The 21,322-nt window shown below is 37.4% G+C and overlaps 1 protein-coding gene across 1 annotated transcript in view; it reads left to right on the top strand.

Moving 5' to 3' along the window:
• Positions 1 to 21,322, top strand: part of LOC117326925 (pyrokinin-1 receptor-like) — an 80,541-nt gene that overhangs the window by 23,652 nt on the left and 35,567 nt on the right. The window contains exon 2 of the mRNA XM_033883730.1: positions 16,767 to 17,306. Within this exon, the coding sequence (XP_033739621.1) occupies positions 16,767 to 17,306 (540 nt within the window). The remainder of the gene's footprint in view (positions 1 to 16,766; positions 17,307 to 21,322) is intronic.

The raw sequence follows: 21,322 nt of genomic DNA, 5'->3' as shown, positions 1-21,322 counted from the left end.
ACGAATCTATCAAGCTCTGACGTTTGTCAGAATTGTCGAATTGGTCATTTGTAAGGTTGAGTCCCTTGGGATTGGAGAAATTATCTTTAATGTCGTGGTATGGTTCAGTTATCAACGGCCGTAGAGAAATGGTTTCGGTCAACACATAATGATCTAGGTCAGTTTGATCAATTTAATGCCAATCCATAGCCTGGATATCTTAGTCAGGGTCATTGGAAGCCAGGTGTCAGGGAGACACCAACAGCTCGAGTCATATATAAGGACGGGTTTCAGGGAGACACCAACAACTTGAGTCATATATAAGGACGGGTTTCAGGGAGACACCAACAGCTCGAGTCATATATAAGGACGGGTTTCAGGGAGACACCAACAACCAGGGTCATATAAGGACGGGTGTCAAAGGGACACCAGCAGCTCGGGTCATACATGTATATAAGGACGGGTGTCAGGGAGACGCCATCAGCTAGAGTCATATATAAGGACGGGTGTCAGGGAGACACAAACAGCTCGGGTCATGTAAAAGGACGGGTGTCAGGGAGACACCAACTTCCCGAGTCATATATAAAGACGGGTGTAAAAGAGACACCAACAGCTCGGGTCATATAATTATAAGGACGGGTGTCAGGGAGACGCCAACAGCCCGAGTCATATATAAGGACGGGTGTCAAAGAGACACCAACAGCTCGGGTCATATATAAGGACGGGTGTCAGGGAGACACCAACAGCTCGGGTCATATATAAGGACGGGTGTCAAAGAGACACCAACAGCTAAGGTCTGATGAGGACGGATGTCAATGCGACACCAACAGACATTGCCATGTTAACACGGATGACAAGGAGACATCAACAGCAATCGTCATATGAAGGTTCGTGTCAAGAAAACAACACCAGCCATCGTCATATGAACACGGATATCTAGGAGAACAGGCTTGAATGAAAATGAAATACAAAGAAAAAAAAGAAAAGGTAAAGATTCAAGTGTCTCAACGGGAGCAGCAAGCATATTTTGGTTTCTTCTATCAGAAGACACTGAAGAAAATACCCAACTTGTCAATTTTAGTCGTCTCATGCCGCCATCTTCACGCAACTGCTTCGAGGAGTTCCCCAATGTGGTCAGGACGTCAGAAGATATAACAGCCATGTTTCCCTGTTCCACCAAAGGTTCAAACTATCATTGATTTAACTTCTACTTCAATTATCAATATGTGTAATTATAATTCGTAAGATTACGTCTCAGTTCGTTTATAGTTTACAGACCTGCATATGTAAAAAAAAAAAAAAAAAAAAAGGTTTGTAGATTTGGTGTTTAGTTCTAAGATAAGCATTGCAGCTGTTTCAGTAGCTCTGAATATCCTGGTAGAATCCTAGGTATGAAGGGCATGGCATAAAACAAACATAAACTTGGTCCAATTATTTGTTTAAATATAAAGGAAGCTACTCAGGTTCTGTAAGGAACTCTTTGTGTCAATTTGCTTTCTTATTATGATGTATGTCATGTAAAGCACGCGCAATCTCTCTGAGCTGTATTGCTGTCACGGCAAATTATTTCCGACCTCTACAACCCAGCACAATAAATCACAAAAAAACTCGAACGTTCTAAGGTACATTCTCATCAATCAGAATGACCTCCCTTGTTATCACTCTCCTATCACTCTCCGTCATAATGTAACATTGACCTTGTTTCAACAACTGTTGCTAACGCGTGAAGCCCCAAACAAGCGAATAATCGTTATCACCCTGCTAGTCGCAATGGTTAAAACTTGTTATTGAAAATAGACGAGGATATGATATTAGCTTTGTCTATTGCGTTACCAGCTGAACAGTTGATGGAGGACGAGATGATACAGCTATATAGCTACCGTCAGTGTAACCGTTACAATGTTTTAAACCGCAGATTGGCAATACAATTCGGTACAACATATTTTCGAACAGAATTTATCTTTCGACGATAAGGATGATGACGATTTATGTGACAATGATTAGTGGCTAAGTGGCTATGCCGGAAATCTAGCGTTGCCTGACTATCTGTATTATTTTCCTTCTCTGTCAAAGAATTTTTGCTTTTTATCTGTCAAATTTACAATTAAATCGACGGATGATGCAAATATAAAAAGCATGTTCAATACTTCGGGTTACAGAAACTAAGCCAGGTTTAAAGTTATCTGTGAAATTGATAAGAAGCAATATTTTTAAAGACTGAAAAAAGTTATTTGTAAAATATGCGTTTTCAGTTCAGAAAAAAATATCATTTAATGCTTCCATTTACTAAAAACGTAAACGTATTAAGACATCACTAGAAATAATGTCATTTCTGCGAATTAAAGTCTATTAGCAAAAAAAAAAAAAAAGATTTAAAAAGAAATAAAAAATAACTACGTCACTCAAAAATCTAGGTTCACTAAACAGATTTGCGACACTCATGGCTTTTAATGCTCTGACGATACTTCTTAATGTCCAAATAAATCCCCGGATGCCACGTCAAGTGTGACGTATCGCATACGTAGGCCTAGATGACAGTTCACGTATACTGAAATCAATTAGCTTTTAGATTTAATGACTACTAAGAAAATACCCGAGGGAAAAGGTAAAATAATTATAATACCTGTATTTCTTGTAAATATCTATTTTCATTCCTGTTTATTTTAAAAGACGCTTTAAATATTGTAACATTCGGCAGGTGATAATTCCAGAAAGGTTTATTAATTCCACTTTTTGATTTTTTATTATAGTCTTCTCAGGTGGAATGTGTCATACCAGCTGAATGTAAAGTATACAATGTCTTTCACTCGTATAAAAAAAATACACCGTGTTTTTATTTCGCTCGTATTTCTCACTCGTGAAAGATATCGATATTCTGTCATACTAGTGAAATATATGCTATATTCAACAGGGAATTATTCAATGTATGTAAAATAGGGTGAATGAGAGGGTCTATGTATTTCATGTAAAACATTCACACTCTAGTATGTAGCCCGAGTTTCCTCTGACCCTGGCACCAGACTTAGACATTCTGGCAGCTAGATATCTGGCGAAGAACAGTGTCCAAGGTTTACACCAGGCATCTGGCTGTCACAATGTCCAAATCTGGTGTAAGGGCCAGAGGAAACTTATGAATGTTTATACGTGTACTGTGTGTAACGTTTCACTGACTTGTATACTGGTTGATTACGGTCATCTCGTATTGTCGTGTTGTCGTATGGTCGCTTTGTCGCTTTTTTAAACCACGGCATCTTAAGATTTATAGAAAAAAAAATGTCGTCTAGTTGCCTTTCCGATCCGCAACAAATCAAGATATAAGAATAAAATGTCGTTTTGTCGCGTTTTCAAACCGCGACAATACGACAACACGACACCACGAGATGGCTGTTATCAGCCATCATACCTTCGTTTTCGATGAAACATCACAGTGTCCAAATGTTTTGTTTATCGAGGTGCCAAATGGTACGAGATAACAACAAAATTGACCAGTACGCATGCCCATATATTGCCTGTAGTGGAAAACTACTCGGAATGACCTGCTGAATTAAAAAAAAAAAAAAAGGGATAAGAAAAATGGCAATACCGCAGAACTAACACATACTAGTGTTGTGGATGTTTTCAACAGAAGAAGAGTCTTACATACAGTCGATCGAATTGGCAAAGTTCAACCACGCCTCCCCAAATTGTGTCCGACTGGTCGATACGCAGGGCGTCATACTGATCGATTATCGATTTTAATTTCAATACACGTGTATATCTTACACGACAACACATACAGAAACCTGAAAGTTCTCTTTGATCTCATCGGCAGTCTCCTTGTAATGAAAAATTAAACACGTCATGTTCTTAGTCGTTATAAGTATGGTATTATATCAATAATCTTATTGTTACATGTATATATCATATGAGTCTAAATGTATATGAGTATACATCTATCTATAAACATTATGTATATATATGTACCTGGTTACAGGTAAATGTATCACATGTGGACCCAGGTAGAATTGGAGCCTGATAGGACTCCAGGTAAACTTGTTGCCGATACTACTCTGTTTGGTCGGGTGACACAGTGATAACACACTTGCCTTTCACCATGGCGGCCTGGGTTCGATTTCCCGACCGGACGTGAAAAGTTATGGAGTCACTTGCCCGACCACATGGAGTATCCCCTATAAGTGTAGTTGAGTTTGTTTATTTTGTTTAACGCCCTGTGAACAGTTAGGGTCATTTAAGGACGTGCCAGGTTTTTGAGGTGGAGGAATGCCGGAATGCCAGGAGAAAACCACCGGCATACGGTCAGTACCAGGCAACTGCACCACGTGGGTTTCGAACTCGCAACCCAGAGGTGGAGGGCTAGTGATAAAGTGTCGGGACACCTTAACCACTCGGTAACCGCGGCCCCCAGCGTCATTGATATACAAAACTTAACTTGATATAACTTGTTTCGCAATCGTTGTGAAATAAAATTTACACCAGTACGCTGTTTGTCCTCAGTATTCTTATAATTAGTAGTCTAACGATAGACCTCGCCGAAAGCTATGAATCCTAATAATTCTAATTATTTTAAACATATTTTATTTGAAAAATTCAAATGAAATTGGACAAAAGTTATACAACAGTAATTTTAATTACAATAGTAAGGAAAGGAATACAGAAAAGAAAATTGAACATTTACTTATTCTACCATGTGGTCATCTACAAGAAATTACATACATAGTCCTACCTACCAAAATATCTACCGTAGGAGTACATCCGTTCGTGAGTAATTCGAATTTACGGAATAAGAAAAATTGTACTCACGAGGAAAAAAATCACGATATACATTCATGTTAAGCATACTGTTATATTACCTTCGTATAATATCGCCATTTCGTAATTTGGCTTAACATCGAAATGTAACTTCCATTTATACAACCATTGTTGCATGTATCATGTTAACAAACTATAGAGGTTTACTAGAATCAAAAATTAAACTTGTTTAATTGATTCAGACACGGAAGTGATGCATTTTGATGTTAAAGGTTCAGAGTCACGGAGACGCTTAAATTTAGGTGAGTTCAACCTAAGACAAGGGAGATAACCTCACGGCAATCGCCTGTCCGACACGATCTATATTGCAATCATCATTAATAGTCCTGGCAATCTGAAATACATTATTATATCCTACCAACGTGTATACAGACTTCCCTTCAAAATGGCGTTATATAAGTACATTGTATTGCCTTACCGAGCATATGTTTGTCCAAGATCTTACGAGGACGGTAGGCCGTCCTTAAATGACCTTAGCTGTTAATAGGACGTTAAACTAAATAAACCAAACCAAACCAAACCAAGTATCCTCGAAAACGCAGCCACAATAAGCTTCCTACAGTAAAAGCTCAATATCTCATGTCATTAACCTAGATCCAGTGTATGGGTCTCGTGAAATCATTTTTTCAAAAAGGGTTTTACGATAAGAGATATATCTTGATGTCGTTATGTGACAGTTTTACACGGTATTGTGCTATATAATATGAAACAGGCAATGCCTGAAAAGAGCGAAGCTAGCTAGTATGCCAATGAACAACATAAAAATATAGTGATAAACGTTTCGCCGTTTAATTACGAGAATGCGACCTTATATGACATGACCTTTGACAGTCGTTAACTATCGGAAACAGCCGGGAACTGTCGGTACTTTCCGTCCAAATGCAATCGCAACATCTCGGTTAATTTCCGGCAATCTTCGGAAATATGCCGAATGTTCCCAGTTCCGTCCTCGAAACCATAACTCGAGCTATATTTTATTCTCACGCTGTAAGAGATATTTTTTATAACAATAATTAGTCAGCATTATGAACACACCAACTGGATTGTACGTTATATAGACGTTTTATGTTAACAGTTTCAGCAGACATCTGCACCGGGCTCCTAACTGTTACTGTTTCCGTTTCCGGCAGAAATTGGACTAGAATATTGAACATACAATGTACGTGCACGTTAACGGTATTGAGATTCGCTCGGGCAGCTTCGCTCTTATAAATGTCGATCCATGTTGAATATCACACTACGTGTTGGTTTGCGTTTCTATGGAAACTGAGAAACGGGATGGTCTGTGCTGTTGTGGTTTTGTCCTTGGGCAAGACACTTTACCGTAATTGCTATTGATGGTGTGCGGCTGACCTCCCGTATGTTGTTCAGTGAGGTAGTCACTAACTACTACATGGATACCCCGTCTGAAAATGACCCTGGCTGTTCACGGGAGATAAACCCAGCAAACAAACAAAAATAAACATAATGTTGCCTTTTCATAATGGTGGAATGGGATACAGGGTCGGGTGTTCGAGGCGCTGCAGTGAGCTGTGGTGTATATATATCTATAACTGTTGTTTTGAAGTGTCGATTTCAATATCACTAAAGCATTGAAGTTAGCAACTCCATTGAACTCGAAAACAATATGGCACCGTTGGGCATATCGTGCTACCAACGGCTTGGTATGGAAAAAACTGAAAACACCAAAGCGATGATTGTGTGTCAAGAATATCGTCGCAATCGGCGTAAGTTTGATGGCTTTGTTTACTTGCTCTGGTTTAAATATAAGCCATTGTACTGCAGGCACCTGATCAAATTATATAAACTACCAAAAACCATCGAATGCTTGAAAGGTAATAATAAACAAATTATAAACACACCTCAATTGTATTTGCATAACGTGTGCCAGAGACATATTATAGCAAAGCCTACTGATGCTATGAAGGCTTTCAATTGCTGAAATCCTAGAGGAAGAAACAGTCAACGTAATTTCGCAAAGAGCCAATTTATCGAACAATGACCTTAATGCGTTCCTAATAATTAGCCATCTTCCTGATCATTATTGGTCTTTATTCTGACAAACAGGCATGCATGGTGAATATTAGAAACAACGTGTCTGAATGATTTGTAGCATTTCTCTTAAAAATTAGATGATGTGTAAAGGCGCTTCCTGTTGAGAATAGCGGGAGATTAAAACGTGTTTTAATGTTGTCTGTGAAAGGTGAATGTACGGAAGGTCGGGCGATGTCACGTGACTTTCTTACGTTTAGTCTGTATACAAGGTGAATGTACGGAAAGTCGGGCGAAGTTACGTGACTTCCTAACGTCAAGTCTGTACAAGGTGATTGTATGGAAGATCGGGCTATGTCACGTGACTTTCTGAGGCTATGTCTGTACAAGGTGATTGTATGGAAGGTCGCGCTATGTCAAGTGACTTTCTTACGTCAAGTCTTTACAAGTTGAATGCACGGAAGGTCGGGCGATGTCACGTGACTTTCTGAGGTTATGTCTGTACAAGGTTAATGTACGGAAGTTTGGGCGATGCCACGTGACTTTCTAGCGTTAAGTCTGTACAAGGTGATTGTATGGAAGGTCGCGCTATGTCAAGTGACTTTCTTACGTCAAGTCTGTACAAGGTGATTGTATGAAAGATCGCGCTATGTCACGTGTCTTTCTGAGGCTATGTCTGTACAAGGTGAATGTACGGAAGGTCGGGCGATGTCACGTGACTTTCTGAGGTTATGTCTGTACAAGGTGAATGCACGGAAGGTCGGGCGATGTCACGTGACTTTCTGAGGTTATGTCTGTACAAGGTGAATGTACGGAAGTTTGGGCGATGTCACGCGACTTTCTGAGGTTATGTCTGTACAAGGTGAATGTACGGAAGTTTGGGCGATGTCACGTGACTTTCTGAGGTTATGTCTGTACAAGGTGAATGCACGGAAGGTCGGGCGATGTCACGCGACTTTCTGAGGTTATGTCTGTACAAGGTGAATGTACGGAAGTTTGGGCGATGTCACGTGACTTTCTGAGGTTATGTCTGTACAAGGTGAATGCACGGAAGGTCGGGCGATGTCACGTGACTTTCTGAGGTTATGTCTGTACAAGGTGAATGTACGGAAGTTTGGGCGATGTCACGCGACTTTCTGAGGTTATGTCTGTACAAGGTGAATGTACGGAAGTTTGGGCGATGTCACGTGACTTTCTGAGGTTATGTCTGTACAAGGTGAATGTACGGAAGGTCGGGCGATGTCACGCGACTTTCTGAGGTTATGTCTGTTCAAGGTGAATGTACGGAAGTTTGGGCGATGTCACGTGACTTTCTGAGGTTATGTCTGTACAAGGTGAATGCACGGAAGGTCGGGCGACGTCACGTGACTTTCTAACGTTAAGTATGTACAAGGTGAATGTACTGAAGATCGGGCGACGTCATGTGACTTTCTTAGGTTTTGTTATACTACATTCAATTCTTTATTTATTAATGGTAGTGAAATCTGTGGAACAATGACAACATTATATGTTGTCAGCGTTAATTGGCTTTGTAGTTATGGTTTGTTTTGACATCATATCGTGCAAGATATTAGTTAAAATGGTTCCATCCGACCGGTATTTTGGACAACTCATAGGTTTAACCATGACCGGGATATCGATCTTGATAACGTTCCAAATTCTGTACCGGAGAAGGTTGTTTTGATTCAATTACTATTATGCATATAGAAAAAGTTTGAACTACCAAAGCCTTTATATTAAACACCAAAGCTAAACTAAGATGTATAGTATATGGCGCCGGTGGGAATTTAACGATTTACAATGGTTTTACACGGAAGAATAAAACATGCAATGCATTGTTCGTGTTAAAGGTAAACACCAAAGAAGCTTTGTGTGCCCAGAGCTGCATTTCATGATCATTGTGACGTAATTGTTTTAGCGATCGCGTCATCTGTATTTGATCATTATTTAATCTTTTGAAACATAAATGACTATATCAACACTTTGACCTATCAAAGGTCAAATTCCTCTTAAGATTGGCACGTTAACCCTTTAGCCTTACCACTGGTGATTATTTATTTATATATTTATTTATTTATTTACTTATTTATGTGTTTATAATTAATTGATATTTTTATTTATTTATTTTTTTATTTATTTTTTTATTTATTTTTACTTAATTATTTTCATATATTTACCAGTTATTCATCTATTTATCTATTACCTATCTGTTTCAATTTAATTTATGTATTTTCGTTTTATGACATTATGTGTAACAATAAAGTTAAACAATATTATCAATATTTTCGAGTCCACAACAACGTTCAACGTTAAGAAGGCTTTGTGCAATTAGACATGCAGAATCAGCCGATCGAATTTTCATAAATGGCCAATTTATTGAATGAGGTCAGCCACGTCTTTCTGTAATTAACCGACCAATCAATACTTAGAACGTCATAACATATTGAATATCGATTTTGATTTCAACAAACATGTTTAAGTGAAGACAAATGGGAGCGGTGTCTCTAAATATGACTTCTGGCATTTCCGTGTGTTTCAGGAGAACAGCATCCTCACAGAACAACATTTTATAAATGCATCTGAATTTCTTTCACTTTTGGATGTCGTCAACATAATCTTCGTCAATCTTAAAGCTATATTTTAATGTAACACCCCCTTTCCTCTTTCTGACAAATACTCTTCTTCTTCGGTTTTGTTGTAATATGACGCCATCTTGTTCATGTTCGTAAGAATAATTCTAAAAACAAGTTTCTTGATCAATAGATTTGATGCATCTTTATACTCTGAATTGAGGACGTATCTAATTTGTGAAAAGCTCAAAATGAAATACTGTTAACGTGTAAAACGCGAGGGGGACATTTAATCTACTTACACTGAGTCCTTTAGATCGCGAAAATTCCCCCAACGTATATTATTTTGATATCAATTTGCGTAATCTCAAATTACAAACGAATGTGGATCGATCGTGAGAATTAATCCCTCGCGAAAATAACCACGTTTACAGTCGAGACATAAAATATTCAATTTGTTTACAATCCTGTAAGAATTACAGGACCAAAACTTTCTTAAGAAGGCAGATTAATACTGTTATCGCATTCCACAAGTCAATTTTCGCTCTTTCAATGGAACATGTTCTTGTGACGTCACGCCTGCAGGCGGCCATTCCCGGCAAAAAATATAGCTTGTGGAAATAAATACAAAATTATCAATTTAATTCAAACATTTTTTTAATGACTGTTAGGATATTCACCTTTTATGCAACATATTTACAATAATGTTGCGAGTTACATTGACCCAAATTGGATCTATAATCAAGTAGCACGAATTTCGTGACGTCAACAGTACACACTATATAGTGACGTCAGACAAAACGACGTCATTTAGTGACGACGTCACGAACATTGTCCTTCATATCCCTATACAAATTATAATTACATGTATGTGAGACTTATTTAACCCTTTCACTGCCGGATTTTTGAATTTGGCAAATATGACGTTACAATATTGATGACGTCAATATTCCATGACGCGACATACAACAAATAGCCCGCTGGCTCTCGTCACGTCAAAGATAATGACGTACGATTTGCCAATAACATACACGCGCGTAATCACGTCAGAGATGTGTAACTTATATAATTTATCCGATGTGAAACAGGTCGGTATTTCAGTTAACAAGTGACATTTTAAACAACTTCAATTTAGTTACTTTAACATAAACTTATTTTGTTACAATATGCATCAAGAACACAAGTTTTAATACTGTAATTGTAGTTCATTCCGGAACCAATTACCATACACACGCAGTAGCAGTAACCTTTAAACATGCCAACCCTTAGAGTAGAATATACCCGTCCGATACGTTGGAAATCAATGACCAATTCAAGCCTGTACTTTTTATTGTTCAATATGTTTGACGTGCCTTTTAGACCGTGTTTGCAAACTTTAGTTTTCACATATGGCCAGGAAAGTCGGCCAACCACTATTGCGAATGAATTCGCAGACTAGAGCTAGGGGACATTAGTATTGCAGATCATTATATTTACCACTCAATTTTATCGAAAACTAGAGATGACTGTAAGACAAAAATGCCCCTGCCTCCATATGAAAGTAGTCTATTTGTGGTCATCTTGAATGTAATTCCGTATTTTTTATAAAGTATGATGTCACATTAACATGCCACCCACTAAGTTTCATCAGCATTAATAACACAGAACAAAAGTTTGAAGCGGGACGAATATAGGTAGCACTGTATGCCTCAGCCCCACCTACAACCCATTTCATGGCGGGACCTTAAAACATATCATGGTCAGTTACATTTACATATACACAAACATAGTATGGTTCGATCCATGAAATACTCTCTTCTAGAGCTGTCAATTTGGTCACTGGCCATCAATTTCGTCACCTGTTAATTTTCTTCTAAAAAGCAATTTATCGGTACACACCGGTTCTCTTCGATTGTATAAAAGATATTATAGGAAGGTGTTACTTATTTTGAACGGTTTGGTTTGGTTTGGTTTATTTTGTTTAACGTCCTATTAACAGTTAAGGTCATTTAAGGACGGCCTCCCGTGCGTGCGACATGCATGCGTGTGGTGAGTGCGTATGTGTGTTTTGGGAGGCTGCGGTATGTTCGTGTTAAGTCTCCTTGTGATAGGCCGGAACTTTTGCCGATTTATAGTGCTACCTCACTGAAGCATACTGCCGAAGACATCCAGCAGCACACCCCACCCGGTCACATTATACTGACAACGGGCGAACCAGTCGTCCCACTCCAAATATGCTGAGCGCTAAGCAGGAGTAGCAACTACCATTTTTAAAGACTCTGGTATGTCTCGGCTAGGGGACAGAACCCAAAGCCTTCCTCACAGGGGCGAACGCTCAACCAAAGGCCAAAAGTGAGGCATTGTCAAGGGAGACATTAGGAAGAAGAAAGTTGTTAAGAAAGAAGAGAAAAGATAAGTCCACAATTTAGTCGCCTGTTACGATCATGCAATGGGGGCAGCAGGTACAATTCTTACGCCCTACCTGCAGGGCAGATTTTGAACGGATTAGTGTAGCAACGTATTATGTATTTGAAGTTGATATCTTTAGTCTTAACGGTGTTTGAAATCAAGTTTTTCACGGTAGTAATTCATCGCCAAATAACCTTTTTTTTTTTTTTTTTACAAAAACTGATAATTTTGTCACTATACGATGTTCTCTTTGATCGCTATTTGTTTTAAGTAAGTATGTTAGTAATATGGAATATTCTCTGGTATAGTTAATAATTATATATTTACGTGTATATCACTGTCTGTCGTTAGATGGAAAAGCAAACTCTTTCTTGGCATGTAAAATAGAGTAACCCTGTTTAGTAACGGATGATCAAATTTGCTGGGGCCGCGGAGGCCGCGTGCTTTTACACATAGCTCTCCACCTCTAGGTCGCGAGTTCGAAACCCATGTAGAGATCAAAGGTCGCTGGTTTTTCTCGGGGTATTCTGATTTACCCCCACCTCCCAAACCTGGCACGTCCGTAGATGATTCTGACTGTTAAAAGGACGGAATACTAAATCAAATCCTATTTTTGTTGGGCCCGTAGTTTAGCGCACAAATTTGATGACCGGGCTTACAATCTACCGTTGGATATTAATAATAACATTTTATTACATGTAGTGAAATTATATTTTTTACGGATTTCTATACATTAAAGGATTACCGGAAAGATATGTACATTTGTAAACAATGATGATGAAAAAAATCTCGTGTGAAAATGTTTAGTTTAATTTAAACATACATGTATTTCATTGACATGAAATGACAAAGGGCTTAGTCAGCAAGTTTTACCAACTTATAAACGACTTCTCCCATAATAACAACACAATGATAAACAATAGCATAGTCACATGATGGCATTAACAAATATTAAAAAATGTGATAAAGAAACGAAAATACGATAATTGACATATCAGAAATAGTATTTTTATAGGAGAGAGAGAGAGAGAGAGAGAGAGAGAGAGAGAGAATTTTTTTTATATATATATATTTATATAGTATATGGATAAATGGAGCATTTTGGATTAAGTTGTTTTTGTAATTATAGGAAAATGGCATGAAAATAAGGGGAGAGGGGGGAGTTAGGAAGTGATAGTTAGTCGAATCTTCCCGACCTTCTCAAGAAGTGAAAATGTTAATGTTTGGATACCAAATTAAAGGGTTCAATTCCTTATCCCTGCTATTTCTATATATTTGAAAACAAAACAATTTCTTACTTATGATATCGCAGTTTATAACGATGTGTTGAGAAAATTCCTCATTTCTGCTAAAATGACAGATGGAGCAGCCAATCACATTGTGGCTGTCTGTATGGCACTGATACTAGATAATTATATACGCTCACGGAAAAATATTTGTATGGCACTAGTGAAATCTAGACGCCTTAGAGATACCCATATAATACGTCCGTATAGTTTTGGAGAAACATGTACGACATTATGCCATGTTTCACTTAACAATTTTATACATTATGACAGTGTTTCCAATTACATTTGTAGTTTGCCTGGGTTAATTTTGGACGTTGAATGATACAGGTATCGTTTTGAGATTCATTTTTTTCCAAAATTAAATCCGTCTCCAGTTACTGAAGAAGTATTTATTACAACAAGAACAAATACTGCACATCATTTTAGCACCTAAAATGATAACTAATAGGAAAACATAAAAATAATACACATATTAAATGAACTCTATATTTCAGCGCATCAATGAATACATAAGTATAGAGTTGCAACATGATAAGTTAAACTCAGTTACTGCCGCGCTAAAATATGTACAGTACATGTACGTTTACACCAGGTCACAGTCATTCTTTGTGTGAAACCAGGGGTACATTTTGTATAATGGTCGAGTATCGTGAGTTGTACGTCCATGTATTTAACGAAACAAAACAACTATTTATGTAAAATCCGATAAATATTTTGTGACCCGATTCTCACAGACACGATATCGGGTTCGATGGATGTCTCCTAAGAGGCACACATTTCCTCAAACATTATTTTACATGTCAAGAAGATTGTATAAACAGAACAAAATAATCTAACGATAGCAAACAACATAGTATAATAAATCATGAAAATAAAACATATGTATACAATCTGATTAAACAAAATATCAATAGATCAATAGATTAATTTTAGATATCTTTCACTTAAAGGAAGTACAATCTGATTAAAATAATATGTTCATGGCTTTTGCGTATTTTTACGTAATCTTTGCCTGAACAAATGATTTATTTAATCAAATCGTAGGAAACAATGTATAATAACTGCGACGTATGTATGCAAGTCATAATATAATGACGTCTGTGACGTCATAATGACGTCATCAAATGACGTCCGGTATTTTAAGATTTACCCGATTTCCCGTATAAGGTCAATGAAAACGAATCTCAATTCAATTAAAAACATTTACTTCTAAAAATCCTTATGATCGGCCCAATCGGCCCTTTGGCACGCTGGAAACCAAAAGATCGGCCCAATCGGCCCTCTGGCACTCTGGAAACCAGAAGATCGGCCGAAATCGGCCCTACGGCACTATAAGGGTTAAGCATTGAATTGCTTTCAGTTGGAAGTTATGCTAGCGCTTCATGTTGAATTTGCCTTTGTCCAGTTGGCATTCATCAGCCCATAACTTCCAACTGAAAGCAGTTCAATGCTTATATTTACATTTGACAACGTTTTTTAAAGACTATATCCAGGAATTTTGCTCCGACGATGAATGAACAAATTATTATTTTCAAAGACGGAACAGCCTTTTCAACAGTCATCTTTCGTTATCGCCGACGTGACAATTATGACGTCACTATATTAATGACGTCATAATAAAGATTTGGAAGTTATGGACTCATAACTTCCAAGTGAGCTTGGTAAAGTTATATAGTGGGGCTGCAGTGTAAATGTAAATATTATCTGATAACGTTCCATTTTGTTTGCTTGGGCTGTATGTATGCAGCTGTAGAACAAATAGAAATATATAACAGTGATCAATATTAATTTTTAGAAATCAGAAAGCGATGGCAAACGAGACATCATGATTCACAAACAATGTTTATCATTAATAAATCTGTATATCAATTGTCTGCAGTGATGCTCTTGTGGAATATCACAACAATTCTATGTCTGACATATTAAACCGTTCTTATCTTGTGTAAGCTGAATGATGACTCTAATGGGTTTAACACATTTTTTTGTGTCGTTATCATACATCACACGCTTAGGTGAAAGACTGACGTCATCGTGACGTCATTTTATATATATTTCCGGAGTTAAAGTGCTTATTTATACTTTTAGTCACTTAAGGTTTGATTTCAATTTGCGACTTGTGTCTGATTGTACGGGATATAAAACGATACCAGAGATTGGTAAAAAGTCTGAAATATTACTCCATTTGATTGGTCAAACAAAAGCAACAATATATTGGTTAACACGCTGTCATGCCGCTAAGTCGTATGCATCGCACTTAATGCCTAATTGCATGATTGGTAAGAGGCGACTACATTTTGGATCTCATGTGTTCTCTACTTTCTAAAATCTTTCCTCCTCCTAATGTCTCCCCCGACACTGTTGAATTGTTGGCATTTAGTTGAGTGTTCGCCCTTGTACAGAATATTAGAGACTCAGTATTTTGTTCAAGACATACCAAAGTCTATATAAACGAAATGATTCTAGATCTCTACCTGCCGTCCACCATTAAAGTCCTCGGTAAAGATTACTAGTAGTTCTCAAGTTGTAAAGAATAATTAAGTCCGGTTGGCGCGTGTCACGTTACGTATCCATGTGTGGCAATTTACTGTAGTGTGACGTCACTCAATTGCCCATCCGTCGTTAACTGACCTATATATATGATATTGATTGGACGCAAAAGTGATATTAAACAACACCATGGACGATATATAACACATAAGTTAGCTAATAAATAATATAAAACATATAATATCCATAATTTCCAATCATTTCCATTGATACCATGGCTTAACTCGGTATATACAGTCAAAATTCATTATCACGAACTCTGATAACTCGATGTTCTATATAACTCGAGATGAGAATTATGTCATATAGCGAAGAAAACTCGGTTACTCGAATACTCGGAATATCTCGAAGTTTGTCATGACCCAGTGGCCTCGAGATAGCGAGGTTCTACTGAACTATTTATATTACATACATAGACTACCATGCTAATATTAGACCTATGAGAAACACACATTTAGATATTTTAGATTGGAGACAAAAATAAAAATTAATTTCAAGAATGACACAACAACATATTCCATATAACCTACAATTCAGAACACAGAGAATCAAAACCGCTATGTTCCAGTTCCATTGAGGTGCTACAATACAACGTTACAATTTAGAACTACATCAACATTTACAGTTGACCTATCTTCAATAAGAACCTTATGACTTACACTGTAAAAACATTATTTTCCAATGGATGATAATACTTAGACCTTGCAGCAATTTCAACAATAGAATAATTCCCATTTGATGATCGTGTTAATCTTCACCTGACTTTTAAAGATGTTATCAGATCATCATAGAATCATAAGCACACGTTGTGAAGATTTAAAATATGTCTTGTTAACTCGGTACCTACAAAAATCACGTACTTTTCAGATTTAAGTGAACATGATAGATACAAAAAAAAATCATCAACCATGAATCATATCATGCTTTGAAATTTAACCTTTCACTCAAAAGAGGACCATCAACACGATTTTACAATTTTCAAAAAAAAAAAAAAAATACATGGTATGGTAGGAAGATGAATGATCGAGCGAAGAGAGGAATGAGAGAGAAGGGAACAAAGAGATAGATTTGAAGCTATTTAGTTTCTAATAACAGCCAATTTCTTTACAAAGTAAAATATGATTTCACATGGCGATTTTTTTTTTACATATATGATTAATGTAAGCCATTCTGGTATTTTTTTTCTCTGCAGCCCTACCGCCGGAAGTGTACGCTATCTGGGAAGCCTATCCTTGGCGGTTTGGGGAGCCATTTTGTATTTTCAAATCATTTCTACTGGAATCAACGTCGTATGCATCTGTTTTGACAATCACTGGTTTTACAATAGAAAGATACATAGCTATCTGTCATCCAATCACGGGACAGAAGGTCTCGCGACAATCACGTGCCATGAAATGCATATTGTGCATTTGGATCATTTCGGCATTGTCCGCACTTCCATACCCAATCCACACTCGAACGTTTTACTACATGCAGGATCCTCGGACTTCATCGCCGATACAGGACTCTCTACTGTGTAATATCCCGATACAATGGCATCCGAGGATGAAAATCATGTTCCAGGTTTCCACGTTCGCCTTTTTCTTCCTGCCAATGACAGTTATAAGCGTTATGTACATATTGATAGGGATTCGGTTACGGAGAACGGAAATAGATTCGTCCATCAGATATTTTTCAAAAGGTGCAAAGTCTACAGCTACCCGTGCAAGAAAGGCCGTTCTTCGTATGTTGGGTAAGTATAACCATTGTGTGTTATAAGATTTTTTTAACGTCCTATTAACAGGAACGTCCTATTTACAGCCAGGGCAAATTAAGGACGTGCCAGGTTTTGGAGGTAGAGGAAAGCCGGAGTACCGCCTGCCTACGGTCAGTACCAGACAACTGCCCCACATGGTTTCGCAACTCGCAGAGGTGGAGGGACTAGTTGATAAAGTGTCGGTACACCTTAATCACTCGGCTAACGAGGCCCCGTGTTTTATAAGACCATTTGAGACAAATATTCAATATTAATTATTGATTGGCAGAGCACGGTATAAATCACAATGAATAGGGCATATACATTAAAACTAGACGGATTTCATTTTAAATTTAAATGGACAGACTACTTTACATATGGTAAATTGGCAGAATTCATTACAAATGTGTGAAACTAAATACTACGATATAAACATAAATTGATTAAGTATCTTAATCGTCTAAAGTTTGTTTCTATCGGAATATCTAAATATCCTGCTTTGCAACGCAGATGGCTGAGTGCCCTTCATTTCCTGAAAATCATACCATTGGATTTTCAGAGAAAACTTATTTTTCAAGTTGAGTATAAATTATTTGGTGTGAATACTACAGAATATGTCCTGTAAAAATCAAATGTGGCTGATTTCGGCTAGTCGCACTTTTGCACTGCCGCCCCGCCGCTATGGGAAGAGCGACAGTGCGACATGTGACAAAATTACGCGACAGTGTGAAATTATACAATTGTTTACCTTTTTCATGTGAATACGAGGATTTGTCAACCTGAGAAAGGTGATATTTGCCGAGGCCGGCCTCGGTTAATAGCACCTTTCTCAGGTTGACAACTACTCGTATTAACCTGAAAAAAAGTAAATATTTTTTTGTTATAGGACATATTCATCGACACTGTATTACAAATGAAATGAAGCCCTTAATAAACACAGTCTTTTTCCCTGTAGATAATCTTTAAAAGCTTTAACTGCTGATTCAGTCGATCTCTTTGTGTTCTTTGAATCCTTATCATCCAAAATAGTTTTCAACCCTTCTTCAGAAATGAAGCAAAACGTTTTTTTCGTTAGCTAAGTTGTATCTGCTTCTCCGCTGTCTGCCATTTTGTTACAAACCCGAAGACGAATTATCCGCATTTTCATTGGTCAAAAATATGATGCGTCACGGGAAGCCCCCTTGGCTACTTTTAGCCGAGATAACTAGATTCTTATATTAACCGCGCATGAAGACATTCTTTATTTTTAGGTTAATATAAGATTTTGTCAAAACTTCTGAGCGCCCTTTAGACCAATCAGAGACAAGGAAATATCAAAGTCACATAACAGAAAAATATGTCGACCTGTCGCATTTTCGGGGTACTTTTGTCGCTGAGACGTTATCGTTTTTAGCATGTCACATTGTCGTTCTTTGCAAGGTACATGGCACATGTTTGTGCCTGTTACAGCTCTATTATGGTGGCTGATTCCGGTCATACGGTCATATTGGTGCCCAGGCTTTTCGTCTTGCGCACGCAATGAGCGACAATGCGCCATACGGGGAGTGACAATGTGCCATACGGTGAGTTACAATGCGCAATGCGATGAGTGACAGTGCGCCAAGGGAAGAGTGACAATGTTCGCTGCAAATGCAACAGGGAGACTTTTATATGTCACCACCTTGTCGCGTTATTGTGTCGCATGCCGCGTTCCTTTTTTGTCGCATGGCGCGCTATCGCTTTTCACGTGGCACATTGTCGCTCTTTGCGTGCGCTAGGCGAGGAGCGGGGGCGCCAATAGTACAGTGCGACATGGCCGAAATCAGCTAGTGTAGTAGAGATGTCACACACATACAAACATAGAAGTGAAAAAATTATGAAGGTATATAAATTACTCGTATAACGTTAAAATGATCAACTGCAATGAGTTCCGTTATGACACCAACACAGATACTTAATATTACATTTTTCAGTTTCAATAATTTTCATATTTTTTAGTCAAATGTCGGTGAATGAAGCAATTACCTTGGTTTCAGGCATAACGTTCTTCTGTGCCTTACAAATAAATAAAACACACTTAGGTGGCTAGACAAAGCTTCATGTCATGACAGTTGTGTGGCTGCGTTCGTGTTAGGTCTGTGTTTGGTAAACAATGGGCCTTTGGAGTTCGTTGTCCGGGGTGAAAATAATGGATTTGCACTCTCAGCCGAAGGAGCCATCTTATTCAGAAATCTGATAATTACCTTTTCTTAATTAGGTCAGTATTAGCTCAATTTTCGGCAATATGAACAAAAACAAGGCTTTATTTGGCAATAAATCTTAAGATCCAAAATCATTCATATCTATTTTACCTGTTTCTTATTAATATATTTTATAGAACAACCAACACATCTAATGCTCAATGATGTGTTTAAGATTTTTTTTTCTTTTCTTTTCTCTTCAATGCTTCTGTTAGGTACACTATAAAATCGGCACAAACAGGAATATACCAGAGGTTCCAAAAACACACACTCACTACACGCATGCATCTTGCACATCTAGGAGGTCAACTTAAAATGACTATTGATAGCGTTCACCAATTCTCAACCAAACCAAGCCGAACTTCGGCTTTAAGACACCTTTAGTGTTACACAGCAATAAGAACAAACGTTGACACATGAGTAAATAGAGAATACTGCAAGTAAAAGCTAAATGATATATTCAAGAAAAAAGCTTATGAAAAAATTGAACTTCAATTAAACAACACTTTTTCATTTTTATATATTTTTATCAAATTATTTCAAAGATTACCCAGTACTTTTCTAAGTATATCTGTGGTATGACGGTAAACAGCTTTTGTATATCTTTACTGGACAACGATATTTATTAATTTACACTATGTTTCTCACCCCCTTGTTCAAAACACACAAGGAAGTTATCAAATACGGCGCTTATACAGCATAACTACACACGGTATGATGCGTAAGCAAAGAACGAAATTAATTTGGACAAGAATCGTACCTATGTGAACTTGTTATAATGTATCCGTAAATTTATTGCGTTCAGTTATGTGTGTATGAGTCAGCTCTTTGTGTTCCCCAAAATCTTTGATCCTGCTGCCTACGCAGGTAACACAACTTGGCAGAGATTAACGCCTCTTTGCTTGATCTACTTAGACTCCATGCATCTTTGTTCTAAACATACGTATCAAGCGATCTGTTAGGTTCCTTACCATTATCACCATATTGGCACTCTGTCACCAAATTGAGACAGCAGCTGATTTGGAACATTATTTTATTTTAGTATAAAGTTAATACTTCAGCGTCAGCAACATAAAGTGACATTTTCTGGTTATTCTGGCAATGCAAAATAGAAAAAATGGATAAAATGAGGAAAATATATTGTATGAACAAAGACGATATCTTATATTTTCAAAGTAACCTTCAGGAAGTGTTCACTAAATACCTATGCCTTTTGTTTCATTTTTTATAAATAAATGTTTTTATTATTATTATGAAAAATGCTATTTTCTTAAGTTATAATGACACGAAATATTTAAACAATCGAATTTTTCTCGTTGGCACTTGAAATACCTTTGGCAAACCAATTCACGCCAAAGAGAATACCGAAAGGACACACTTTAAAAAAAAAAACATTCAAAACTTTCTCGGACAATATCAACATATATCGCCATTTTGTGTCTAAATATTTGACATTTGTCATAGTTCCTCTACCTACGGTGTTTACCGTTCACAGTTGATTCGATATTCCAGGTTTTACCTATTTTTTATTGGCGGATGTCTTCGATGAAGCAAAAGACGCTTGCCCCTCGTGAGCGTCTGGTCTGTTGTGCCTTGTGCTTTTCCATGAGTTTCCATGCAAATCTGTACTTTGTTCATACTTCACCCTCTATTCATTGACTTTGGATTTGAATTAAGGTTTTCGCTATTATGTCTATTCAGTTTGTTGTTTTTATACGCATTTAGTTTGTTAAGGCAACATTAGCAAATATTAAGCATGATGACAAAACATTACCTGGGTATTTCGAATAGATA

This window comes from Pecten maximus, chromosome 5 (genome assembly GCF_902652985.1).
Source record: "Pecten maximus chromosome 5, xPecMax1.1, whole genome shotgun sequence".
Lineage (NCBI taxonomy): Eukaryota > Metazoa > Mollusca > Bivalvia > Pectinida > Pectinidae > Pecten > Pecten maximus.
The sequence above is the reverse complement of the archived record's forward strand: the minus strand, read 5'-3'. Positions and strand labels throughout refer to the sequence as shown.